The sequence below is a fragment of the Salmo salar genome, chromosome ssa01, assembly GCF_905237065.1.
Source record: "Salmo salar chromosome ssa01, Ssal_v3.1, whole genome shotgun sequence".
Classification (NCBI taxonomy): domain Eukaryota; kingdom Metazoa; phylum Chordata; class Actinopteri; order Salmoniformes; family Salmonidae; genus Salmo; species Salmo salar.
Window position 1 is genome coordinate 75,920,140 of NC_059442.1, and position 24,998 is coordinate 75,945,137.

The 24,998-nt window shown below is 41.7% G+C and overlaps 1 protein-coding gene across 2 annotated transcripts in view; it reads left to right on the forward strand.

Moving 5' to 3' along the window:
* The window catches only part of LOC106613076 (transmembrane protein 150A), a 90,983-nt gene that overhangs the window by 12,413 nt on the left and 53,572 nt on the right, over positions 1-24,998 (forward strand). Inside the window, exons 3-5 of one of the 2 annotated variants that reach the window (XM_014214989.2) lie at positions 1,193-1,229; positions 15,325-15,372; positions 17,579-17,665. In XM_014214989.2, the coding sequence (XP_014070464.1) occupies positions 15,332-15,372; positions 17,579-17,665 (128 nt within the window). In that variant the 5' untranslated portion in view covers positions 1,193-1,229; positions 15,325-15,331. The remainder of the gene's footprint in view (positions 1-1,192; positions 1,230-15,324; positions 15,373-17,578; positions 17,666-24,998) is intronic. The other variant, XM_014214973.2, reaches the window with a different exon arrangement.

The following is a 24,998-nucleotide window of genomic DNA, read 5'->3' on the forward strand; positions in this document are numbered from 1 at the left end:
TAATTCAGCCACTTACTTAGATAACTAGCAAGTCAAAATTAGGGGTCTCTTTAATGCAGAATGCTGCGTTTTTCACGCATGAAAAAAATATGAACGCATAAGAAATATCTTGCTGTGTTTTGTGAACTCGGATGTAAAATGCTTCTTATTGTAGTTTCTGCTCGGCATCAGACTCATTTTGTGCTTCAGTTGCACTTCTCCACTCGGATGACAATTCAGAAATGGGCATTCTATCAGCAGACAGCGCTCTGACTAATATGTAGCTACTTTTCTCTTGTGAAATGCCAGATGAACTTTAAGCAAAACATTAGGAAATGTAGCTGGCTACATTTTTTCTATGATTAACATTAGAAATATGATGGCCATGCATCGTTTTAGCAAAAAATATCTTGCTTTTTCATTGTAAGCTCATTTACTTGTGTGGCTGCCAGCCAAATAACATTGAAATTCTGTTTTCTGCTGTATATGTTGCACCAATGTATTTTCTGTGAAGGGAAACTATAGTTGCACTTCCCTGATCACTTTATTTAAGCAAAAAAACACTTTTGACTTTCAATATAAAACGCAACCCCTGTCAATACACAGCTGGACTCACCTGCTCCCGTTTTATCCCGTTGTGCTATTTACAAACAAACATGTGACTGGCTCATCTGTACTGGGGACAAGTGAAATGAAGAAAGCGATCTGCTTTATCTCTTAATGTATTGCACAAGTTGACTGCAGGTATTTACTGAAAAAGTAACTACAAATATTAAAATGTATAAAAAAATTCAAATAAATAGTTTAAACAGTATTAACGGTATCGAAAAATCATCCTGTGCCTATTTCTGCCCAAGCTTACCCCCCGGTCGGTAATTCGACCATGATTACTACAATTCAGTGGAGACTCAGAGGAGGAAGGGGAGGACTACCATACTCAGTGAATTTCATTTAAAAAAATGACAGTGAAACATTAAAGTTATCCTTTTTAGAAAACTCTACTAAATATATTCACATGTCACCAAATAACTGATTAAAGCACACAGTTTTGCAATGATGGTGCACAGTAGCCTCAACAGCAGTGTTGGATCGCTAAGTCAAGGTACCACTCGATATCATAAGGTGAATGCACCAATTTGTAAGTCGCTCTGGATAAGAGCGTCTGCTAAATGACGTAAATGTAATCTAAATGTAAGCTTTTTTTCCCCACCAGGGCCCGCTGGTGTAACTGTTAAACTGCTTGCTGAACGGTATGATTCGACACATTGGATTGTGGGTTTACTAATGTGTTTGTAGTTCTAGTTTGTTGACTATAATGTTAATATGGTGACAATGTTGGCTTTGTAGCGGTTATGGTTAGGGCTGTGATGGTAATTGAATATAGTGGCTTGCGAAATAATTCACCCCCTTGGCATTTTTCCTGTTTTGTTGCCTTACAACCAGGAATTAAAATAGATTTTTTGGGGGGGTTTGTGTAATGTTATTTACACATGCCTACCACTTTGAAGATGCAAAATATATTTTTTTTGTGAAACAAACAAAAAATAAGAGAAAAAACTGAAAACTTTAGCGTGCATAACTATTAACCCCCGCAAAGTCAATACTTTGTAGAGCAACCTTTTGCAGAAATTACAGCTGCAAGTCTCTAGCTACTGGGATTTTTGCCTTTCTTCAAGGCAAAACTGCTCCAGTTCCTTCAAGTTGGATGGGTTCCGCTGGTGTAGAGCAATCTTTAAGTCATACCACAGATTCCCAATTGGATTGAGGTCTGGGCTTTGACTAGGCCATTCCAAGACATTTAAATGTTTCCCCTTAAACCACTCGAGTGTTGCTTTAGCAGTATGCTTAGAGTTATTTCCCTGCTGGAAGGTGAACCTCCGTCCCAGTCTCAAATCTCTGGAAGACTGAAACTTCCCTGAAATTTCCCTGTATTTAGCGCCATCCATCATTCCTTCAATTCTGACCAGTTTCCCAGTCCCTGCCGATGAAAAACATCCCCACAGCATGATGCTGCCACCACCATGCTTCACTGTGGGATGGTGTTCTCAGGGTGATGAGAGGTGTTGTGTTTGCGCCAGACATAGCATTTTCCTTGATGTCCAAAAAGTTCAATTTTAGTTTCATCTGACCAGAGTACCTTCTTCCATATATTTGGGGAGTCTCCCACATGCCTTCTGGCAAACACCAAACGAATTTGCTTATTTTTTTTTTTAAGCAATGGCTTTTTTCTGGCCACTTTTCCGTAAAGCCCAGCTCTGTGGAGTGTACAGCTTAAAGTGGTCCTATGGACAGATACTCCAATCTCCGCTGTGGAGCTTAGCAGCTCCTTCAGGGTTATCTTTGTTCTCTTTGTTGCCTCTCTGATTAATGCCCTCCTTGCCTGGTCCATGAGTTTTGGTGGGCGGCCCTCTCTTGGCAGGTTTGTTGTGGTGCCATATTCTTTCCATTTTTTGATAATGGATTTAATGGTGCTCTGTGGGATGTTCAAAGTATCTGATATTTTTTTATAACCCAACCCTGATCTGTACTTCTCCACAACTTTGTCCCTGACCTGTTTAGAGAGCTCCTTGGTCTTCATGGTGCCGCTTGCTTGGTGGTGCCCCTTGCTTAGTGGTGCTGCAGACACTGGGGCCTTTCAGAACAGGTGTGTGTGTGTGTGTATATATATATATATATATATATATATATATATATATATATATAATAAAGGTAATTGGTTGCACCAGATCTTATTTAGGGGCTTCATATCAAAGGGGGTGAATAAATAAGCACGCACCACTTTTATTTTATTTTAATTTTTTTTATTTCACATCACCAATTTGGACTATTTTGTGTATGTCCATTACATGAAATCTAAATGAAAATCCAATTAAATTACAGGTTGTAACGCAACAAAATAGGAAAAACGCCAAGGGGGATGAATACTTTTGTGAGCCACTGTAACTGTGTAACTGTTTATGGATGAAAAAGACCTTCATGAAAATATAATAACCATTAAAACCATTTTAAATAGGCCTACATTCATTTTAGGATTAAAATGTGTTTTGTATTAACTTCCTTTTCATGTAGATAAACTTTACCTAATAGCAGGAGTGTTTACTAATGATTATAAGCAATTGTTTTGCTAACTTAGTCTGTCTATTAATCTTTGTACATCTCCTCCTCTTTCCAACTGTCAAATCTTTTCAAATTTTATTTGTCACATGTGCAGAATACAACAGGTGTAGTAGACCTTACCTTGAATTGCTTACTTACAAGCCCTTAACCAACGATGCAGTTCAAGAAATATAGTTTAAAAAATATTTCCTAAATAATCTAAAGTAAAGAAAAAAAGGAACACAAGAAAACAATAATGAGTATATATACAGGGGGTACTGGTACCGGGTCAATGTACGGGGGTACAGATTAGTCAAAGTAATTTGTAAAGTGACTATGCATAGATAATAAACAGCGAGTAGTTGCAGTGTAATGTGAATAGACCGGGTGGCCATTTGATTAATTGTTCAGCAGTCTTATGGCTTGGGGGTAGAAGCTGTTAAGGAGTCTTTTGGTCCTAGACTTGGCGCTCCAGTACCGCTTGCCGTGCGGTAGCAGAGAGAACAGTCTATGACTTGGGTAACTGAAGTTTTTGACAATTTTTGGGGCCTTCCTCTGACACCACGTAGCATTTAGGTCCTGGATGTCAGGAAGCTTGGCCCCAGTGATGTACTGGGCCGTACGCACTACCCTCTGTAGTGCCTAACGGTCAGATGCCGTGCAGTTGCCATACCAGGCGGTGATGCAACCAGTCAGGATGCTCTTGATGGTGCAGCTGTAGAACTTTTTGAGGATCTGGGGACCCATGCCAAATCTTTTCAGTTTCCCGAGGGGGAAAAGGTGTTGTCGTGCCCTCTTCACGACTGTCTTGGTGTGTTTGGACCATGATAGTTTGTTGGTGATGTGGACACCAAGGAACATGAAACTCTCGGCCCGTTCCACTACAGCCCCATCGATGTTAATGGGGGCCTGTTCGGCCCTCCTTTTCCTGTAGTCCACAATCATCTCCTTTGTCTTGCTCACATTGACTGAGAGGTTGTTGTCCTGGCACCACACTGACTTCCTCCCTATAGGCTGTCTCATCGTTGTCAGTGATCAGGCCTACCACTGTTGTGTCGTCAGCAAACTTAATTATCATGTTGGAGTCATGCTTGGCCACGCAGTCGTAGGTGAACAGGGAGTACAGGAGGGGACTAAGGACGCACCCCTGAGGGGCCCACGTGTTGAGGATTAGCGTTGCAGATGTGTTATTGCCTACCCTTACCACCTGGGGGCAGACCGTCAGGAAATCCAGGATCCAGTTGCAGAGGGAGGTGTTTAGTCCCAGGGTCCTTAGCTTAGTGATGAGCTTTGTGGTTACTATGGTGTTGAATGCTGAGCTCTAGTCAATGAACAGCATACTCACATAGCTGTTCCTTTTGTCCAGGTGGGAAAGGGTAGTGTGGAGTGCGATTGAGATTGCGTCATCTGTGGATCTGTTGGGGCGGTATGCGAATTGGAGTGGGCCTAGGGTTTTCGGCATGATGGTGTTGATGTGAGCCATGACCAGCCTTTCAAAGCACTTCATGGCTACCAACGTGAGTGCTATGGGGCGAATATCATTTAGGCAATTTACCTTCGCTTTCTTGGGCCTGCAATGCACTTTGCACAATGCACAAGGCCCGCAATGCACTTTTATGAATGCCCATGTGGTAGCCTACCGTTTGTAAAACAGGCAATTTACCGTTAATCCCTGTCATTTGGTTACATTAATTTCTGCTAATGCATGTATTAATTAGTAATTTACGGTTCTCATTCTGTGTTGTTTGCAGAGCTCACAACCTGATACACTTGTGAGAAACAAGTTTTGGTTTAGTTCATACCATCATTTACGCACTCCATGTGAGCAGTGATTATGTGTCTGGTTATCTCAGTTTTGTTAATGTTGACGGACCGCTCTGGCCTGCTTCTCGCAAATGTGAAATGTAGGAAAGTGCCCATTTGGGGATGTCTGATTTCTGATTGTCTTAACTCACCACCACTAATAAGCTGGGCTTCTCAGTAATGTTTTCTTTACCTCACACAGAAAGTCAACAAAGTCCGTTTAAAAAAAAAAATGTTACATCCATTCAAATGTTAATAGTTCCGCACAATATTAAAAAAATATTTCCAATACTCCCCCTCGCTAATCGGCATCACTGATAAATAGGCTATGAACATGTTATGTGGCTCAATTGTTTTCGCCGCCCTATGGGACTCCCAATCACAGCCAGTTGTGATACAGCCTGGAATTGAACCAGGGTCTGTAGTGATACCTCTAGCACTGAGATGCAGTGCCTCAGACTGCTGCGCCACTCGAGAGCCCCAATGCCACTGCCATCGAATGACCGCAGCAGCAGGGTTTGTGATGTTATGCGGATGTCTTTGGAAAAGTGGGAGAAAACCCAACAGACTTAGTTTGAATGGTTTTGTGTGTCGAAATAGGATCTTTATTTAAAAAAATTATATGCAGAAAAGCGCAACAGATCATAGAAGGCCAGTCGCTTCTTCACTGTTGACGTTGAGACTGGTGTTTTGCGGGCGCTATTTAATGAAGCTGCCAGTTGAGGACTTGTGAGGCGCCTGTTTCTCAAACTAGACACTAATGTACTTGTCTTTTTGCTCAGTTGTGCACCGGGGCCTCCTACTCCTCTTTCTATTCTGGCTATAGCCAGTTTCCGCTGTTCTGTGAAGGGAGTAGTACACAGCAGTGTACCAGATCTTCAGTTTCTTGGCAATTTCTCGCATACAATAGCCTTTATTTCTCAGAACAAGAATAGACTGATGAGTTTCAGAAGACAGTACTTTGTTCTGGCCATTTTGAGCCTGTAATCGAACCTACAAGTGCTGATACTCCAGATACTCAGCTAGTCTAAAGGTCAGTTTTATTGCTTCTTTAATTAGCACAACAGTTTTCACCTATGCTAACAAAATTGCAAAAGGGTTTTCTAATGATCAATTAGCCTTTTAAAATTATAAACTTGGATTAGCTAACACAACGTGCCATTGGAACACAGGAGTGATTGTTGCTGATAATGGGCCTCTGTACACCTATGTAGATATTCCATAAAAAATCTGCCGTTTCCAGCTACTGTAGTCATTTAGATCATTAACAATGTCTACACTGTATTTCTGATCAATTTGATGTTATTTTAATTGACAAAAAATTTGCTTTTCTTTCAAAAACAAGGACATTTCTAAGTGACCCCAAACTTTTGAACGGTAGTGTATATACTGTATTTTATACCATCTATTGCCACTATGCTTATGCCGCTCGGTCATCGCTCATCCATATATTTATATGTATATATTCTTATTCCATCCCTTTACTTAGATTTGTGTGTATTAGGTAGCGTCACGTTGGTATGAAGAGATTCGGGAGACAGGTGCAGGAATGCATTTTTTATTTTTTATTAAGCCCCAAATTACGGCGTGCCGCGTAAAGGCACGGGGACGAATACCAAACAGACACGTAACAAAAACACAGGGTTGAAACCCAGACAAGAGCGAGGAGTACCTCGAATAAATAACACTAGCGCACAATGATTGTCACACGGGACGAGACCCGTAATCCACTGCGCAATTCACAAGTGCATGAAAGCCCAAAACACACAGCACAGGAACTCACATGCACCAACGGACATTAGTCGACAACCCAATGAAAACCAAAGGGCACACTTATACAAGTACTAATCAGTGGGAATAGGGGACAGGTGTGCGTAATGAAAGTTCCGGAGGGATCTGTGACAGGTAGGTGTTGTGGAATTTTTTGATTACAGTTAGATATTACTGCACTGTCAGAACTAGAAGCACAAGCATTTCGCTACACTCGCAATAACATCCGCTAACCATGTGTATGTGATCAATAAAATGTGATTTGATTTATGAAGAGAAATTATAGATAAAACGTATCGGTGCTCATCGGCCATTGGACATAAACATTACATAGAAATCGCAAATTAAAAAATGAGGGGTTTGGAAGGAATGAGTGGCTAACTACAAGCATTGCAAAGCAATCATTATTTTGCTTCCCCTGCCTGCTATTCGGTGGAGGGGGTGTGTGGTCCAAGTCTGGGTTTAAGAATTAAAAACATCTGTCTGAGAGGGTATCTTTTCCAAACTTAAACGATGAACATTCACACGCAACACCAAGGGACAGAAGAGGTTGAATACATTGGCCATGCTGTCAATCCAGCATGACTTCTTCTGCATTCAAGACAACTGTGAACTCGGAAAAAAACAAGCTCGGACTGTGAAAATATGTTTTGAACGGTCATCCAACTCGGAATTCCAAGTCGGGAACTCGGGCCAATTTCTAGAGCTATGACATTCCGACCTGAAGGTCAATGATGTCATGATTCGACCTTGTTTTTTGGATATGTTGTAGGATATGTATACTGTAGCTAAGAAAGTATTACTAAGTGTACCGTGTGTTGTGTAGTAAGCTGTTAGTAGCCCATGGGCCTCACTCTAAGAATTTGGTCCCTCATCCCCCTCATTATCGAATATTGTAAGAGCTTTCATTTTCTGCTTATATGCCCCTTTTAAACTACATGACCAAAAGTATATGGACACCTGCTCGTCGAACATCTCATTCCAAAATCATGGGCATTAATTTTAAGTTGGTCCCCCCTTTGCTGCTATAACAGCCTCCACTCTTTTCGGAAGGCTTTCCACTAGATCAGTAGTTCCCAAACGTTTTATAGTCCCGTACGCCTTCAAACATTCAACCTCCAACTGCGTACCCCCTCTAGCACCAGGGTCAGCACACTCTCAAATGTTGTTTTTTTGCCATCATTGTAAGCCTGTCACACACACGCACACATTTACATTACATTACATTTAAGTCATTTAGCAGACGCTCTTATCCAGAGCGACTTACAAAATGGTGCATTCACCTTATGATATCCAGTGGAACAACCACTTTACAATAGTGCATCTAAATCTTTTAACGGGGGGGGGGTTAGAAGGATTACTTTATCCTATCCTAGGTATTCCTTAAAGAGGTGGGGCTTCAGGTGTCTCCGGAAGGTGGTGATTGACTCCGCTGTCCTGGCGTCGTGAGGGAGCTTGTTCCACCATTGGGGTGCCAGAGCAGCGAACAGTTTTGACTGGGCTGAGCGGGAACTGTGCTTCCTCAGAGGTAGGGGGGCCAGCAGGCCAGTGGTGGATGAACGCAGTGCCCTTGTTTGGGTGTAGGGCCTGATCAGAGCCTGAAGGTATGGAGGTGCCGTTCCCTTCACAGCTCCGTAGGCAATTACCATGGTCTTGTAGCGGATGCGAGCTTCAACTGGAAGCCAGTGGAGAGAGCGGAGGAGCGGGGTGACGTGAGAGAACTTGGGAAGGTTGAACACCAGATGGGCTGCGGCGTTCTGGATGAGTTGTAGGGGTTTAATGGCACAGGCAGGGAGCCCAGCCAACAGCGAGTTGCAGTAATCCAGACGGGAGATGACAAGTGCCTGGATTAGGACCTGCGCCGTTTCCTGTGTGAGGCAGGGTCGTACTCTGCGAATTATGCACACTATACGATACATTTATTAAACATAAGAATGAGTGTGAGTTTTTGTCACAACCCGGCTCGTGGGAAGTGACAAAGAGCTCAAATAGGACCAGGGCACAAATAATAATAATCAATAATTTTGCTCTTTATTTAGCCATCTTACATATAAAACCTTATTTGTTAATCAGAAATGGTGAATAACTCACCACAGGTTAATGAGAAGAGTGTGCTTGAAAGGATGCACATAACTCTGCAATGTTGGGTTGTATTGCAGAGAGTCTCAGTCTTTTTCCACACACAGTCTGTGCCTGTATTTAGTTTCAAGCTAGTGAAACTATCTTTTGTAAAACTATCTTTTGTAAAACTATCTTTTGTAAAAAAAAAAAAATGCTTTTGTAAAAATCCACACCGGTATGTGGATCCTTAAACTCTGTTTATTCAGTTTTACACACATAATAAGACAACACAATATAAACAATATAAATATGATATGCTCAACTATAAACAAATATATAAAGAGTAACTATAAAGATACCGTACTTTAGACAAGTTAAACACACTGGGCAGAAGGGTACTGAGGTTAAAGGGCAATCTGTAGTCAATACAGGAACAGTGCAGTCACCTCACCATTGTTCCTGTTAACAGCCGAGGGTTAGGAGTGGAGAAATGCAACCACTCACACATTCACAGACAGTCATGGCCGCAGACTGATCATCCACCGCATCAATTACAGTGTTTACAAATGATGGGCACATCACCAATCTCAATGACCTCCGTAATAAACACTACAGATAGATGCTCCTCCAACCAGTAAATCATAGCGGTGTCAAATACAGATGAATGTTGTTTTAATAGCAATGCCATCAGAGGATGGCCTGTTCAAAGTAAGACCAGAATGGAGCCCAAGCCTCATAAAACAGTTTGGGGTTCCCACGTGTATAGAATAAATGTTTTTCTCATTTCAGAGACCACAATACATCTCCCACCCAATATTTATAATATGGGGGAACTGCCATCTTCCAGTTCTGGAATATTAGCCGTCTAGCTAAAAGAGTTGTATAAGCAACAATGTCTGATTGAATTCTTGACAGGGTGTTGCTTATGGGCAGCACTCTGAAAATGGCAGTAAGGGGAGATAGACCTATAACAGTGTCATATACAGTGCATTCGGAAAGTATTCAGACCCCTTTTTCTACATTTTGTTACGTTACAGCCATATTCTAAAATTGATTAAAAAATGTGTCCTCCTCAATCTACACAATACCCCGTAATAACAAAGAAAAACAGTTTTTTTTAATGTTTGCAAATTTATAAAAAAAAAATAATGGACAAATACCTTATTTACAAAAGTATTCAGACCCTTTGCTATGAGACTTACAATTGAGCTCAGGTGCATCCTGTTTCCATTGATCAACCCTGAGATGTTTCTACAACTTGGTTGGAGTCCCACTGTGGTAGATTCAATAGATTGGACATGATTTGGAAAGGCACACACCTTTCCCACAGTTGACAGTGCATGTCAGAGCAAAAACCAAGCCATGAGGTCATAGGAATTGTCCGTAGAGCTCCAAGACAGGATTGTGTCGAGGCACAGATCTGGGGAAGGGTACCAAAAAAATGTCTGCAGCATTGAATGTCCCCAAGAACACAGTGGCCTCCATCACCACCAAGACTCTTCCTAGTACTGGCCGCCCGGCCAAACTGAGCAATCGTGATAGAAGGGCCTTGGTCGAGGAGGTGACCAAGAACCCGATGGTCACTTTGACAGAGCTCCCGAGTTCCTCTGTGGAGATGGGAGAACCTTCCAGAAGGACAACCATCTCTGCAGCTCTCCACCGATCAGGCCTTTATGGTAGAGTGGCCAGACGGAAGCCACTCTTCAGTTAATGGCACATGACAGCCCGCTTGGAGTTTGCCAAAAGGCACCTAAAGAACTCTCAGATCATGAGAAACAAGATTCTCTGGTCTGATGAAACCAAGATTGAAATCTTTGGCCTGAATGCCAAGCGTCACGTCTGGAGGAAATCTGGCACCATCCCTACTGTGAAGCATGGTGGTGGCAGCATCATGCTGTAGGGATGTTTTTCAGTGGAAGGGACTGGGAGACTAGTCAGGATCGAGGAAAAGATGAATGGAGCAAAAACATTCTTTCTGAGTGTCCTCTCAATTCACCATCACATACTTTTATTGAGGGGCTATGACAGTCAATTACAAATGAGTCTGACATAATGTTTCTTATGTCACCACCACTAATGAGATGGGTGTGATTAATGCATGTCAGGGGCCAGTTGTCTTGAACGCACTAAGCCAGAAGTCGGAGATTTCCCAGTTCTGCGTTTGTAGTTGTTTTGAACGCGGCATTAATGCTCAGAGGGAGACAGCAGGATATTCCCTTTGAGGCAGGAATCAAAACTCCACCATAGTGAACTGTGAATACATTCGGTCATATGACAGCTCGAACAGCTGTTCAATTTCACTTACCGGCATGTCAACTGATCCAGGATCACAGTCAAATGGATTGGGAAGTAGGTCCCAAAGTGCTCTTCCAAGTGTTTTGAGGTAAGTAGTCATCACTCGTGTGGGACTCTTACTGATGCTGTTTTCTGTTTGTAACATTCACAACCCGAGGGAAGGGGGCATGGTTTGCTTTTGAAAGACTCTCCAATAAGAATGACTTCCTCTGAATCCACTGTTTTGGTCACTCATCTGTAGAATGTTTTTGTATTTCCCTTGCATGCTTGCGTTCAGTTTTTTCAGTTTCCCAAATATGTCTGTTATATAGGCAAGGAGACGGTTGACTTTTTTGTAATGAAAAGAAAATGCAAGTCTTTTTTTAATTTTTTACATCCGTTGTAAATGACAACAGTTCCTCTTTCAATGCAAAAAATCTTTCCAACACTCCCACCTCGAAACCACCAAGCCTCGGTATGAAATAGAACATTGTCTTGCGCTGATCCCATATCTCCACATAGTTTTGCGAGCAGGCTTGCGCGCAGTGGATGTGTTTCGATGTAGTTTACGCTTCGAACACACCTACAGCGTCATTGCATTTTGGTATACCAGAATTACATTAATTTCCAATGAAACACTGTGTTTGCCTTGCAGCATTGCATTTCAGAGGCAGTTGCAGTGCGTTCGGTGTGGTGCATACGTTGGATTTATCGAACGGATGCATCAAACTATGCGTAGACGGCTTGACAGAAATGGTGAATGTGGAACTTTTGTTGCATACTATTTTGCGCGATGACACTGTCAGTGTGTTCAAAGTGTTACAATGGAAGTTACCTGCTGCAGTATATGTCAGAGTTCTGCGCTCAGCTCTTTTGTTGCTCGTTGCTTTCATTGTATGATACAATGCATCTGTATGGCAGAGGGAGACACATTCATAACTAGAGTGCAGAGGCCTGCCTGCCGTCCTGCTATAGATGGAATCTGTTTTTCGTCAATATAGCCACACAGCACACTGAACATCCCCTGTGCCATTTCATGCTTGGGAATCGTGAGACAGAACAATACGTCATCGTGAATAGCATCCTCCGACATATATAGCGAACAAAAGTCAATGCATGGGCATCTCGGCCCTCACAGCTAACATCAATTTAGCGAGCATAATTTGGGGAATTATTTTGTTGTTTAGTCAATTTCCTTTTGATTGCTATCAATAGTATGAATTATTTGTTTAACAATGTTATCTGACAAAGGTATTGATGTGAGTTTCTGTACCTCTGCCTCCCCACACATAGTTTTCACCATATCAAAAGAGGCCGGTAAGTCTCTGCAATAGTGTGTTGTTTCATAGCATAGCGGGCATAGCCATTCACCTTGGGAATGATTGAAGTGTAATGGGTGCTACCTGTTTGCTGAATGGGTGCAAGAGGGAAGTTCCTAATGGTGCTGAAACACCCTATTCTCAACCACTGAGAATGGGAGCATATCCGTCTATAAACCGAAGACTAGAGGTCGACCGATTATGATTTTTCAACGCCGATACCGATTATTAGAGGGTCAAAAAAGCCGATACCGATTTAATCGGCCGATTTTAAAAGAATAAAAAGAATAAGTTAAAAAAAGTACTATAATAATAAAAAAATAAAAAAACATTTTTATTTATTTGTAATAGTGACAATTACAACAATACTGAATGGACATTTCTTTTAACTTAATAAAATACATCAATAAAATCAATTTAGCCTCAAATAAATAATGAAACATGTTCAATTTGGTTTAAATAATGCAAAAACAAAGTGTTGGAGAAGAAAGTAAAAGTGCAATATGTGCCATGTAAAAAAGCTAACATTTAAGTTCCTTGCTCAGAACATGAGAACATATGAAAGCTGGTGGTTCCTTTTAACATGGGTCTTCAATATTCCCAGGTAAGGAGTTTTAGGTTGTTGTTATTATAGGAATTATAGGACTATTTCTCTGTATACGATTTGTATTTTGTATACCTTTGACTATTGGATGTTCTTATAGGCACTTTAGTATTGCCAGTGTAACAGTATAGCTTCCGTCCCTCTCCTCGCTCCTACCTGGGCTTGAACCAGGAACACATCGACAAAAGCCACCCTCGAAGCAGCGTTACCCATGTAGAGGAAGGGGAAACAACTACTCCAAGTCTCAGAGCGAGTGACATTTGAAACGCTATTAGCGCGCACCCGGCTAACTAGCTAGCCATTTCACATCGGTTACACCAGCCTAATCTTGGGAGTTGATAGGCTTGAAGTCATAAACAGCGCAATGCATTTTGAATGAATGCTTACGAGCCTGCTGCTGCCTACCATCGCTCAGTCAGACTGCTCTATCAAATTATAGACTTAATTATAATATAATAACACACAGAAATACGAGCCTTAGGTCATTAATATGGTCGAATCCGGAAACTATCATCTCGAAAACAAAACGTTATTCCTGTTACATTGCACAACCTTCAATGTTATGTCATAATTACGTAAAATTCTGGCAAATTAGTTCGCAACGAGCCAGGCGGCCCAAGCTGTTGCATATACCCTGACTGCATGCAATGAACGCAAAATGACACAATTTCACCTGGTTAATGTTGCCTGCTAACCTGGATTTCTTTTAGCTAGATATGCAGGTTTAAAAATATATACTTCTGTGTATTGATTTTAAGAAAGGCATTAATGTTTATGGTTAGGTACAGTCGTGCAACGATTGTGCTTTTGTTAAATCATCCCCCGTTTGGCGAAGTCGGCTGTCTTTGTTAGGAAGAAATAGTCTTCACAGTTCGCAACGAGCCAGGCGGCCCAAACTGCTGCATATACCCTGACTCTGTTTGCAAGAGAAGTGACAAATTTTCCCTAGTTAAAAGAAATTCATGTTAGCAGGCAATATTAACTAAATATGCAGGTTTAAAAATATATACTTGTGTATTGATTTTAAGAAAGGCATTGATGTTTATGGTTGGAGCAACGTGTACCTAAGCGATTATATGCAACGCAGGACAGGCTAGATAAACTAGTAATATCATCAACCATGTGTAGTTAACTAGTGATTATGATTGATTGTTTTTTATAAGATAAGTTTAATGCTAGCTAGCAACTTACCTTGGCTTCTTACTGCATTCGTGTAACAGGCAGGCTCCTCGTGGAGTGCAATGTAAAGCAGGTGGTTAGAGCATTGGACTAGTTAACCGTAAGGTTGCAAGATTGAAACCCTGAGCTGACAAGGTAAAAATCTGTCGTTCTGCCCCTGAACAAGGCAGTTAACCCACCGTTCCTAGGCTGTCATTGAAAATAAGAATGTGTTCTTAACTGACTTGCCTAGTTAAATAAAGGTCTAAAAAAATGTACAAAATAAAAAAATTAATCGGCCACATCGGCGTCCAAAAATACCGATTTCCGATTGTTATGAAAACTTGAAATCGGCCCTAATTAATCGGCCATTCCGATTAATCGGTCGACCTCTTCCAAAGACTGCTAAAAAAATATGAACACAGCCTACCTATCGCTCTTGTAATTTCTTTGGCCCGGTCAGAATCAGCTGCCAAGCTGATTGAATGCAGAAGGGCGATGATGTTGTTTCTTTGCGTTTCGTTCTTGCTCCGGTATACTGAGGTGATGTCCGCATAAATGTGTCAACATATTTGAGGTGTTGGCAATTGCATAGTCTTTTCTCGTTGAGCGTGGCGACATACTGTTAACGTTTTATCCACTACTCTCTGTCCGTCGCCGTTGTAATCTACTGGGAAGCCAAAACATTCCCAAACTGGAGATTTAAACAATGATGGAATATCCTCCAATTCTGGTTGATCGACCCCACCACTCGCAGAACTAGTTCCCGGCTGCGCCTCACAAATGGACAGTTTGAAATGCGCCAATTAAGATTTTAATTTTGATTGCAACTTCCACATTGGCTCTAGTTGTTTTAACGGAATAGCCTGAAAAGTTGTTTTCAGCTCAGATTTAGTCAAGAGGTATAGGCCTACAAGGCAGCATAGGCATAGCCTAAAGGCCTAGTGTTTTTATTTTGTATTTTTTATGTATTCATTCAGGTTCACCGAACTGAGGTACCCATACCTACATGTAGGGTTACACCCCTACAAAATTACATTGCATATTTGAATATGAATGACTGGGTATTAATAAGCGTAGTGCTTCAAGTAATCAAATGTTCAAGTTCCAGTTGTGTGGTCCAGATTTAAGACCATGGTTAGTTGATGAGTTGAGTCAGGTGTGTTGCATCCTGCCTGATGTGTTTAACCCTAACCATTGCCCTTTACCTGATGCTTGTTGTCTATCTGATGTATAGGCTAACTCTTTTCTTCGTCACAGGTACGCTATGGCCTTGTACAACCAGCATGTCTGCCCTGTGGATAACTGGTACGTAGCTAAATCATACCTCATTCATGTTAAAGTGTAACTGACAGCCTTTGAACTACTTTGCAGATATGAAACAAACAGACAATCATAATATCAGTCAAAAATATAATTATGTTATAAAACCAACTTTATAAGAGGTTTTAAAAATGGGTTATATTTGACTCAACATTCCATGACATACAGTAAGGCATTGTTGGCAGAATTGATGGATGCAGTTCAATGCATGATTAATATAATTCACCAATACATTTCTTGGTAGTCCAAAAAAGATTGCTTATCAGGTTGTAAATCAGTTTCAATGACTCAATATTTTGGACAAAAACTGACGAATGTAACTAAGGCTGGGAATGTCAATATAATCAAACTACCAGGGGCAATGATCACAAGTCAGTCATAACGTGGCTAATAGGCTAGCGTATCTATTTATGTAGCAAGCTAAAAACACAGAGCCTAACGTTAGCTATATAGCTAGCTAGGAGGATGTCATGTCATCGGAGGAGTGGGTGAGTGACTGACTTTTTCCCTCATCATTTTACGGGGGCTGCACAGCTAAAGATGCACGTGTCATTTGGTTAGCTAGCAAGAAATGTGAATTGCTTTGCTAGCTAACTAGCTAGTAATGCTGAACTTGAACGACTGTTATCCAGTTATGTCTTGCTTTTGCAAATTCACTCTGGCTATCATCTGAGTGCGCCAGAGCTCAGAATAACTGGTGAATTTACGAACGCTTAACACCCGCTGAATATGACCGGTGTCAGTAAACGTAGGCAAAAAAAGTAATAGTAAAAGTTCCCAAATGTAAGTGGACTCCCGTGGTATTTACATATTTGCAGAAATCAATTTCTAATGATCTAAGTTTGCGCTGTTGCAACTGCCTGTAAACACACAGTCAAGTTCAAAGTGACTGATGGCAGGCCCTTGTGGCAAATGGCTTGTTTGCATAAAGGCCTACTGTAACTCTGATTGGCTATGTTAAGGGGGAAACCTAGTCAGTTGTACAACTGAATGCATTCAACTGAAATGTGTGTTCTGCATTTAACCCAACCCCTCTGAATCAGAGAGGTGCGGAGGGCTGTCTTAATCGGCATCCACGTCTCTGGCGCTGTCAGTTCCAGTTTAATAACTGGTTATAACTTTAACTGGTTATAATTGAAATCCTTGAATGGGCCGCCTAAGCGTTTTGTTTTCGGGCTGCCTAAGTCCAAACACTGTGAAAAACAGATATAGATCTTTTTATGTAATTTTAGAAACACATTTTCGGGATGTAAAAACACTTTCAGTGTAAACTTAAACGATTAAAACCAGATATAAAGTATGCAGAAAAGATAATGGAGCTACAGTATATGTTTTTTATAATACGCCCCCTGCCACGCCACCACCTAAGCCCCTTTTTGATCCAGGGCAAACCCTGTTTAGGCTAGTTAATGTTTAGGCTTCAAATAGAAACTCTATAGCACTCACGGCCCTATAATGTCCCTATAATGTGACACCACACCTGTTTCTGGGGCTAGTAGGTGCAGACACTGACCTACAGCATACAGTATGTCTAAAGGGAATGCTAGAAAAACATGAATGACAACTTTATTGAGAGCAGGTGGAATAACACTCAAAGTACCATTGTACTCTATGGTGGGAGAACCAATAATATACAACATTGATGCTAATATTTACCTCAGGTCAAACACACCAGTATAATGTTGCTGGTCTTGTGAGAATTCAAGCTCTACCACACAGAAGGAGGTGCATTCCTGTGTGTGTGTGTTTATATGGTGTGGGAGTAGCAGTGGTTCACCAGAGTATTTCTGGGTGACGTAAAAACCACACGTGTGTAACGTGTGATTTGTGTGTGACAATGTGTGTGCACTACGACATACTGTCCTTAGTGATGATGTTTAACTGTCTTTGACTCACTCCTAAAGTCTTACACCATACTGGCTGTGTGTGGGGCTGTCAAAACAATCTTCCATGTAACGTCACTTCCAGACTAGTATTTCCATAACAGGACTATTGCAATAGAGAAACATAGTCTGCTATTACGCACTAGACTGTTCCACAATGTTGTTTCAAATTACAAGGCCTGACATGATTTTTAAAACCATGTACTCATCAAAACACTCCCCCTCATGTGTGTGTGTGTGTGTGTGTGTGTGTGTGTGTGTGTGTGTGTGTGTGTGTGTGTGTGTGTGTGTGCATTTTATTTGTCTAGGCTGTATAACCAGTCATGTGAGGAGGAGCTTTATCTACAGAGTGGACCAACTTTGTGCTGTACTCTGGACAATGTTCCTCTCATCAGGTTAGTCTAATCACTCACTCACTCACCATGTTGTGCTGCTACCATGTTGTGCTGCTGCCATGTTGTGTTGACACGATTTTGTTGTCATGTTGTGTTGCTGCCATGCTATGTTGTTGTCTTGGTCTCTCTTTATGTAGTGTTGTGGTGTCTCTCTTGTCATGATGTGGGTTTTGTCCTATATTTTAATTTAATTTTTTATTTTTTATCCCTGCCTCCGTCCCTGCAGGAGGCCTTTTGCCTTTTGGTAGGCCGTCATTGTAAATAAGAATTTGTTCTTAACTGACTTGCCTAGTTAAATAAAGGTAAAAAAAACAAAACAAGATAAATCGCTCAGTGAATTTAGAAAAAATAAAACAAGTGCTCATACCAAATGGCACCGTATTTGCTAGATATATATATATATATATATATAGAGGAGGGACTTGCCTAGTTAAATAAAGATTAAATATAAATAAATATATATATATATATATAAGTCCCTCCTCTAACCCGGACAATTGTGCGCCGCCCTATGGGACTCCCAATCACGGCCGGTTGTGAAACAGCCCCTGATCGAACCAGGGTCTGTAGTGACGCCTCTAGAACTGAGATGCATTGCCTTAGACCGCTGCGCCACTCGGGGGCCCCCAAATAATGCACCACCTTGCTGTTGCGCCTTCTTCACCACACTGTCTGTGTGGGTGGACCATTTCAGTTTGTCCGTGATGTGTACGCCGAGGAACTTAAAACTTTCTACCTTCTCCACTACTGTCCCGTCGATGTGGATAGGGGGCTGCTCCCTCTGCTGTTTCCTGAAGTCCACGATCATCTCCTTTGTTTTGTTGACGTTGAGTGTGAGGTTATTTTCCTGACATCACACTCTGAGGGCCCTCACTTCCTCCCTGTAGGCCGTGTCGTTGTTGTTGGTATTCAAGCCTACCACTGTAGTGTCGTCTGCAAACTTGATGATTGAGTTGGAGGAGTGCATGGCCACGCAGTCATGGGTGAACAGGGAGTACAGGAGAGGACTGAGAACGCACTCTTGTGGGGACCCAGTGTTGAGGATCAGCGAAGTGGAGATGTTGTTTCCTACCCTCACCACCTGGTGGCGGCCCGTCAGGAGATCCAGGACCCAGTTGCACAGGGCAGCGTCGAGACCCAGGGTCTCGAGCTTAATGACGAGTTTGGAGGGTGTTAAATGCTGAGCTGTAGTCGATGAACAGCATTCTTACATAGGTATTCCTCTTGTCCAGGTGGGTTATGGCAGTGTGCAGTGTAATTGCGATTGCGTCGTCTGTGGACCTATTGGGGCGGTAAGCAAATTGGAGTGGGTCTAGGGTGTCAGGTAGGGTGGAGGTGATATGATCCTTGACTAGTCTCTCAAAGCACTTCATGATGACGGAGGTGAGTGCTACGGGGTGATAGTCATTTAGCTCAGCTCAGTTACCAGCATCACTACTCTGGACGGCTCTGACTTAGAATACGTAGACAACAACAAATACCTGGGTGTCTGGTTAGACTGTAAACTCTCCTTCCAGACTCACATTAAGCGTCTCCAATCCAAAATTAAATCTAGAATCGGCTTCCTATATCGCAACAAAGCATCCTTCACTCATGCTGCCAAACATACCCTTGTAAAACTGACCATCCTACCGATCCTCGACTTCGGTGATGTCATCAATAAAATAGCCTCCAACACTCTACTCAACAAACTGGATACAGTCTATCACACAGTCTATCACACCCATACACTACCCACCATTGCGACCTGTACGCTCTCGTTGGTTGGCCCTCGCTTCATACTCGTTGCCAAACCCACTGGCTACAGGTTATCTACAAGTCTCTGCTAGGTAAAGCCCCGCTTTATCTCAGCTCACTGGTCACCATAGCAGCACCCACCCGTAGCACGCGCTCCAGCAAGTATATCTCACTGGTCACCCCCAAAGCCAATTCCTCCTTTGGTCATCTTTCCTTCCAGTTCTCTGCTGCCATTGACTGGAACGAACTGCAAAAATCTCTGAAGCTGGAGACTCATATCTCCCTCACTAGCTTTAAGCACCAGCTGTCAGAGCAGCTCACAGATCACTGCACCTGTACATAGCCCATCTATCTACCTACCTCATCCCCATACTGTATTTATTTATTTATTTATCTTGCTCCTTTGCACCCCAGTATCTCTACTTGCACATTCATCTTCAGCACATCTACCATTCCAGTGTTTAATTGCTATATTGTAATTACTTCGCCACCATGGCCTATTTATTGCCTTAACTTACCTCATTTGCACTCACTGTATATAGACTTTTTATTTTCTTTTGTTCTACTGTATTATTGACTGTATGTTTTGTTTATTCCATGTGTAACTCTGTGTTGTTGTATGTGTCGAATTGCTATGCTTTATCTTGGCCAGGTCGCAGTTGCAAATGAGAACTTGTTCTCAACTAGCCTACCTGGTTAAATAAAGGTGAAATAAAAATAAATACATAAAATAGCTTTCTTGGGAACTGGAACAATGGTGGCCCTCTTGAAGCATGTGGGAACAGCAGACTGGGATAAGGATTGATTGAATATGTCCGTAAACACACAGGCCAGCTGGTCTGTGCATGCTCTGAGGACGCTGCTAGGGATGCCGTCTGGGCCGGCAGCCTTGTGAGGGTTAACACGTTTAAATGCTTTACTCACGTTGGCTGCGGTGAAGGAGAGACTGCAGGTTTTGGTAGCGGGCCGTGTCGTTGGCACTGTATTGACCTCAAAGCGAGCAAATAAGTTGTTTAGTTTGTCTGGGAGCAGGACATCGTGGTCCTTGACGGGGCTGGTTTTCTTTTTGTAGTCCGCGATTGACTGTAGACCCTGCCACATACCTCTCGTGTCTGAGCCGTTGAATTGCGACTCTACTTTTTCTCTATACTGACGCTTAGCTTGTTTGATTGCCTTGCGGAGGGAATAGCTACACTGTTTGTATTCGGTCATGTTACCGGTCGCCTTGCCCTGATTTAAAAGCAGTGGTTCGCGCTTTCAGTTTTGCACGAATGCTGCCATCAATCCACGGTTTCTGGTTGGGGAAGGTTTTAATACTTGCTGTGGGTACAACATCACCGATGCACTTGCTATTAAACTCGCTCACCGAATCAGCGTATTCATCAATGTTGTTGTCCGACGCTATGCGGAGCATATCCCAGTCCACGTGATCGAAGAAATCTTGAAGCGTGGAATCAGATTGGTCGGACCAGCGTTGAACAGACCTGAGCATTTTTAGTTTCTGTCTATAGGCTGGGAGCAACAAAATGGAGTCGTGGTCTGATTTTCCGAAAGGAGGGCGGGGCAGGGCTTTGTATGCGTCGCGGAAGTTAGAGTAACAATGGTCCAGGATTTTTTCCGCCCGGGTAGCGCATTCGATATGCTGATAAAATTTATGGAGTCTTGTTTTCAGATTAGCCTTGTTAAAATCCCCAGCTACAATGAATGCAGCCTCAGGATATGTGGTTTCCAGTTTACATAGAGTCCAATGAAGTTCATTCCGGGCCATCGATGTGTCTGCTTGGGGGGGATATATACGGCTGTGATTATAATCGAAGAGAATTCTCTTGGTAGATAATGCGGTCGACATTTGATTGTAAGGAATTCTAGGTCAGGTGAGCAAAAGGACTTGAGTTCCTGTATGGTGTTATGATCACACCACGTCTCGTTAATCATAAGGCATACACCCTCGCCCTTCTTCTTACCAGAGATATGTTTGTTTCTGTTGGCGCGATGCGTGAAGAAACCAGGTGGCTGTACCGACTCCGATAGCGTGTCTCGTGAGCCACGTTTCCGTGAAACAAAGAATGTTACGATCTCTGATGTCTCTCTGAGCAGCACGTATTGCACTTAGATGTACACAGAGGGCGAATGTCAGTATGCATGTCAATCTCTCCTGGCCCAAAGTTGAGAAGAGATTGACCGCATCACTATTGGTCTTTGTGCGAGGTGTTGCAGAGTTGCCAACTCTCACGCATTGGCCTTGAGACACAGGCATTTGACCCTCTTCTCACGGCACACCTCTTATATCTCACTCATTGAAAAGTACTACTTTTATTTTTAATTAGTCCATTGCATAGTCAGCGTATTAACTTTTCAACACCAAATCGTTTTGAAATTGGTTCATCTGCGCCTGCAATTTAACATCAGGAGCTGAACCTCGATCATTGTCCTGTCTTGCCACAGCACTGTGAACAGCTGCACATTGAAGCATGTGATTGGTCTAGTTATGTAAGGGATCAAGGGGATTGGATCAATGTTTTAAAGAAACGCCCCTCAAGATTAGAGTGGAGCTGAATGGAGAGAGAGAACGTTCTCTGCTGAGTTTATACAACACTGAAAAGAGTAGCATGGTAGTGCTGTTTTATGTACAATGTTGTCAACAAAATTAGGTTGCTGTTACTTCAGTCCTTATTGCAGAATGCAGCCTTTTGACAGCATGTGCTAAAGTCAATTTAATCGACACTTAGCGTTTAGGCTGTGACAATGAAAAGGCAGCAGACAGACTTACAGTATTTGGTAGGGTGACCTGATTTCTAACTGAAAATAATTTTTTCAAACAGATTGTGATCCCAAAAATATACGTTTTATTCTAGAGTGGCGACAATAAATATAACAATTATTTGGTTAGTGTTTCGGGGCACATTTATGTAATCTTTTATTTATTTACTTAATTTAGTCGGATCAGTGGAACAATTCTCCTTCTTAACAATGGCCTAAAATATAGGCTCATTACTGATTATTCCCCATACTTATTTTATTATTACACTTCTTCCCAATTTTGCCACTGTAATCACATATTTAAAATCTGATATGGCTACCTGTGTCTTTGAAAAGGAGTTATATGAGGCTATGTATTTTTGCAGCCATTTATTGACAGTTTTGAATAAGTCATACAAATAAGCATTGGATATTAAATGCTCCATGAATCAAATGTAATTTTTTACATTTTAGTATTGTGCACATGCTAGGCAGAGATGGTAGGAGTACTCACAACTCATAAACGCATCATATTTTGTCTATGTAGAGTAAGGTGATGGCAAGGATCTTCAACTAGTAGGGACAAGCCACCTGAATATTCATATTCATTAGATTTTTCATGAAGTTTGAGTGATTTTGAGAAATTGTTTTAACAAGAACATTTTCAAACACCCAGAATTTCAGGAAGGCCAACCCTCCTGGAGAGCAAGCAGGATTTTCTTCTTTCCTTATTTTGAAGAGAGAGTTCACCCAAATTACAAAATGTTTGTGTCCTTAACTTCAAAGTTGTCTATGGACAAGGAGACTGCAATCTCTCATTTGGTTACCCACTGCCATCAACCATTAATATACATTTTTTACTTTGAATTTCATCCCCCAAAAATCACAGATTAACAAAGTCGTCACCTTTTTTTCTGTTAATTTAAGGTTCAAAGCATCCTGAACAGACCTGACCTCTGGTTTTTATTTTTTTATTTTCCATGGATAAGCCATCTCAAAATATTTACAATTGCAGGAAATTCACTTTAAAACAGTACAATTTTCCATCTAGGGGTGATGTCAGGGGGCAATGAGCTTTCTTCAGAAGTTGGCAGCCCTGATGTTGTTCGGGTAAAGGTACCAAACTGTCTGTTCAAGTAGTTGGCACACAGTTCGGACACTCATCAGTACCACACAAGACATGCAGCCAGAGGTCTCTTCATAGTCCCCAGGTCCAGAACAGAGGCTGGGAAATGCACAGTATTAAATAGAGCCATGACTACATGGAACTCTGCCATCCCAGGTAACTCAAGCTAGCAATAGAAACCAGATAAAAAAAACGGATAAAAGAATACCTTATGGCACGATGTGCACTGTTAAGAGACATTTTTATGTATTTTGCATTGTATTTTGCATTGTATTATGTATTGTATTATGTATTATATTTGTTTTGTTTTGTTTCCTGTTTGGGCCCCAGGAAGAGTAGCCGTTGCCTTTCTCTGTTTTTATTTTTTCTCCCTCTCTCTCGCTTGCCCTTCACCACCCCTTTCTCTTTCCTTCTTTCTCATTCTTTCTCCCTTTGTTTCCTCCTTTTCTCTCTCTCTCTCTCTAATAGGAACAAGGTGCTGTTTCTCATGACCTGAGTCGCCAGCCAGTTGGCACTCACTGACTGAAGCTCAAAGGGACTGTGCACACTTGTGATTGTGTGTGCGTGCTGTGTGTGTGTGTGTGTGTGTGGTCACACACAACTGTTTGCGTGTGCACAATTACGTGTCTAAAGTACACGCGTGCACATGTCTGTATACTAGTGATGGGGAAAAATGTATACAGTTACATATTGGGATTTTATTTTTGAAGATATATCGTATTGTTATGACAATATTATTTTTGCTCTAGTTGGCTGTACCTGCACCAAAACTCCAGTATTTTCCCTTCATAGCTTGTTCTCCATCTTCTTTTTAAATAGGGAGCCAATTCTTTTGCAACAGTTTTATTTCCATGACTGATCAGAACTTGATTTCTCATGTCTCTCTCTTGTCCCTCTGCAGCAGACATATGGTGAGCAATATGTTTGGAACATCGAATCGCAATAAAATCACAGTATCGAATGGCAACACATATAGAATCGTGAGAATCGCAATACATATCGTATCGACACCAAAGTCTTGGGATAATATCGTATTGTGATGTCCCTGGCAATTCCTAGCCCTACTGCATATGTGTGTGTATGTGCCTATCTGTGTGTGATTCCTGTTTCTGAAAATAACTGATGGCTGAGATTTCCTGCCTTCCTCCATGAAGCAGGAAAGGGTGGAAAGGAACGGGTCTGCACATGCCTGATATGCGCACACACACACACACACACACACACACACACACACACACACACACACACACACACACACACACACACACACACACACACACACACACACACACACACATTTATACTGACTCTACACACACGTACACACACTTACATACAATCATCATATATGTTGCTGCTACTCTGTTTATCATACATCCTGATGCCTAGTCAGCTTACCCATATACAAATCTACCTCTATCACTCCAGTATCCCTGCATATTTTAAATATGGTATTGGAACTGACACTGTATATAGCGTCTTACTACGTTGTTTTTCTTATTTTTATTTATTGTGTGTTTTTGTTGTAACGTATGTTTATTGTTTTTGTGCTACATTGATTACTGCATTGTTGGGTTTGGAGCATGCAAGAAAGGTTTGGGTATGTTTGGCACTGTATTTGTGCACGTGGCATTAAAACTTGAAACACACACAGTCAAATCCCCAGAAAAGAGGAGTTTGTTTTCAGATGGGGGGAGTGAGAGAATAAAGAGACTTGTGCTTTCTTTAGCC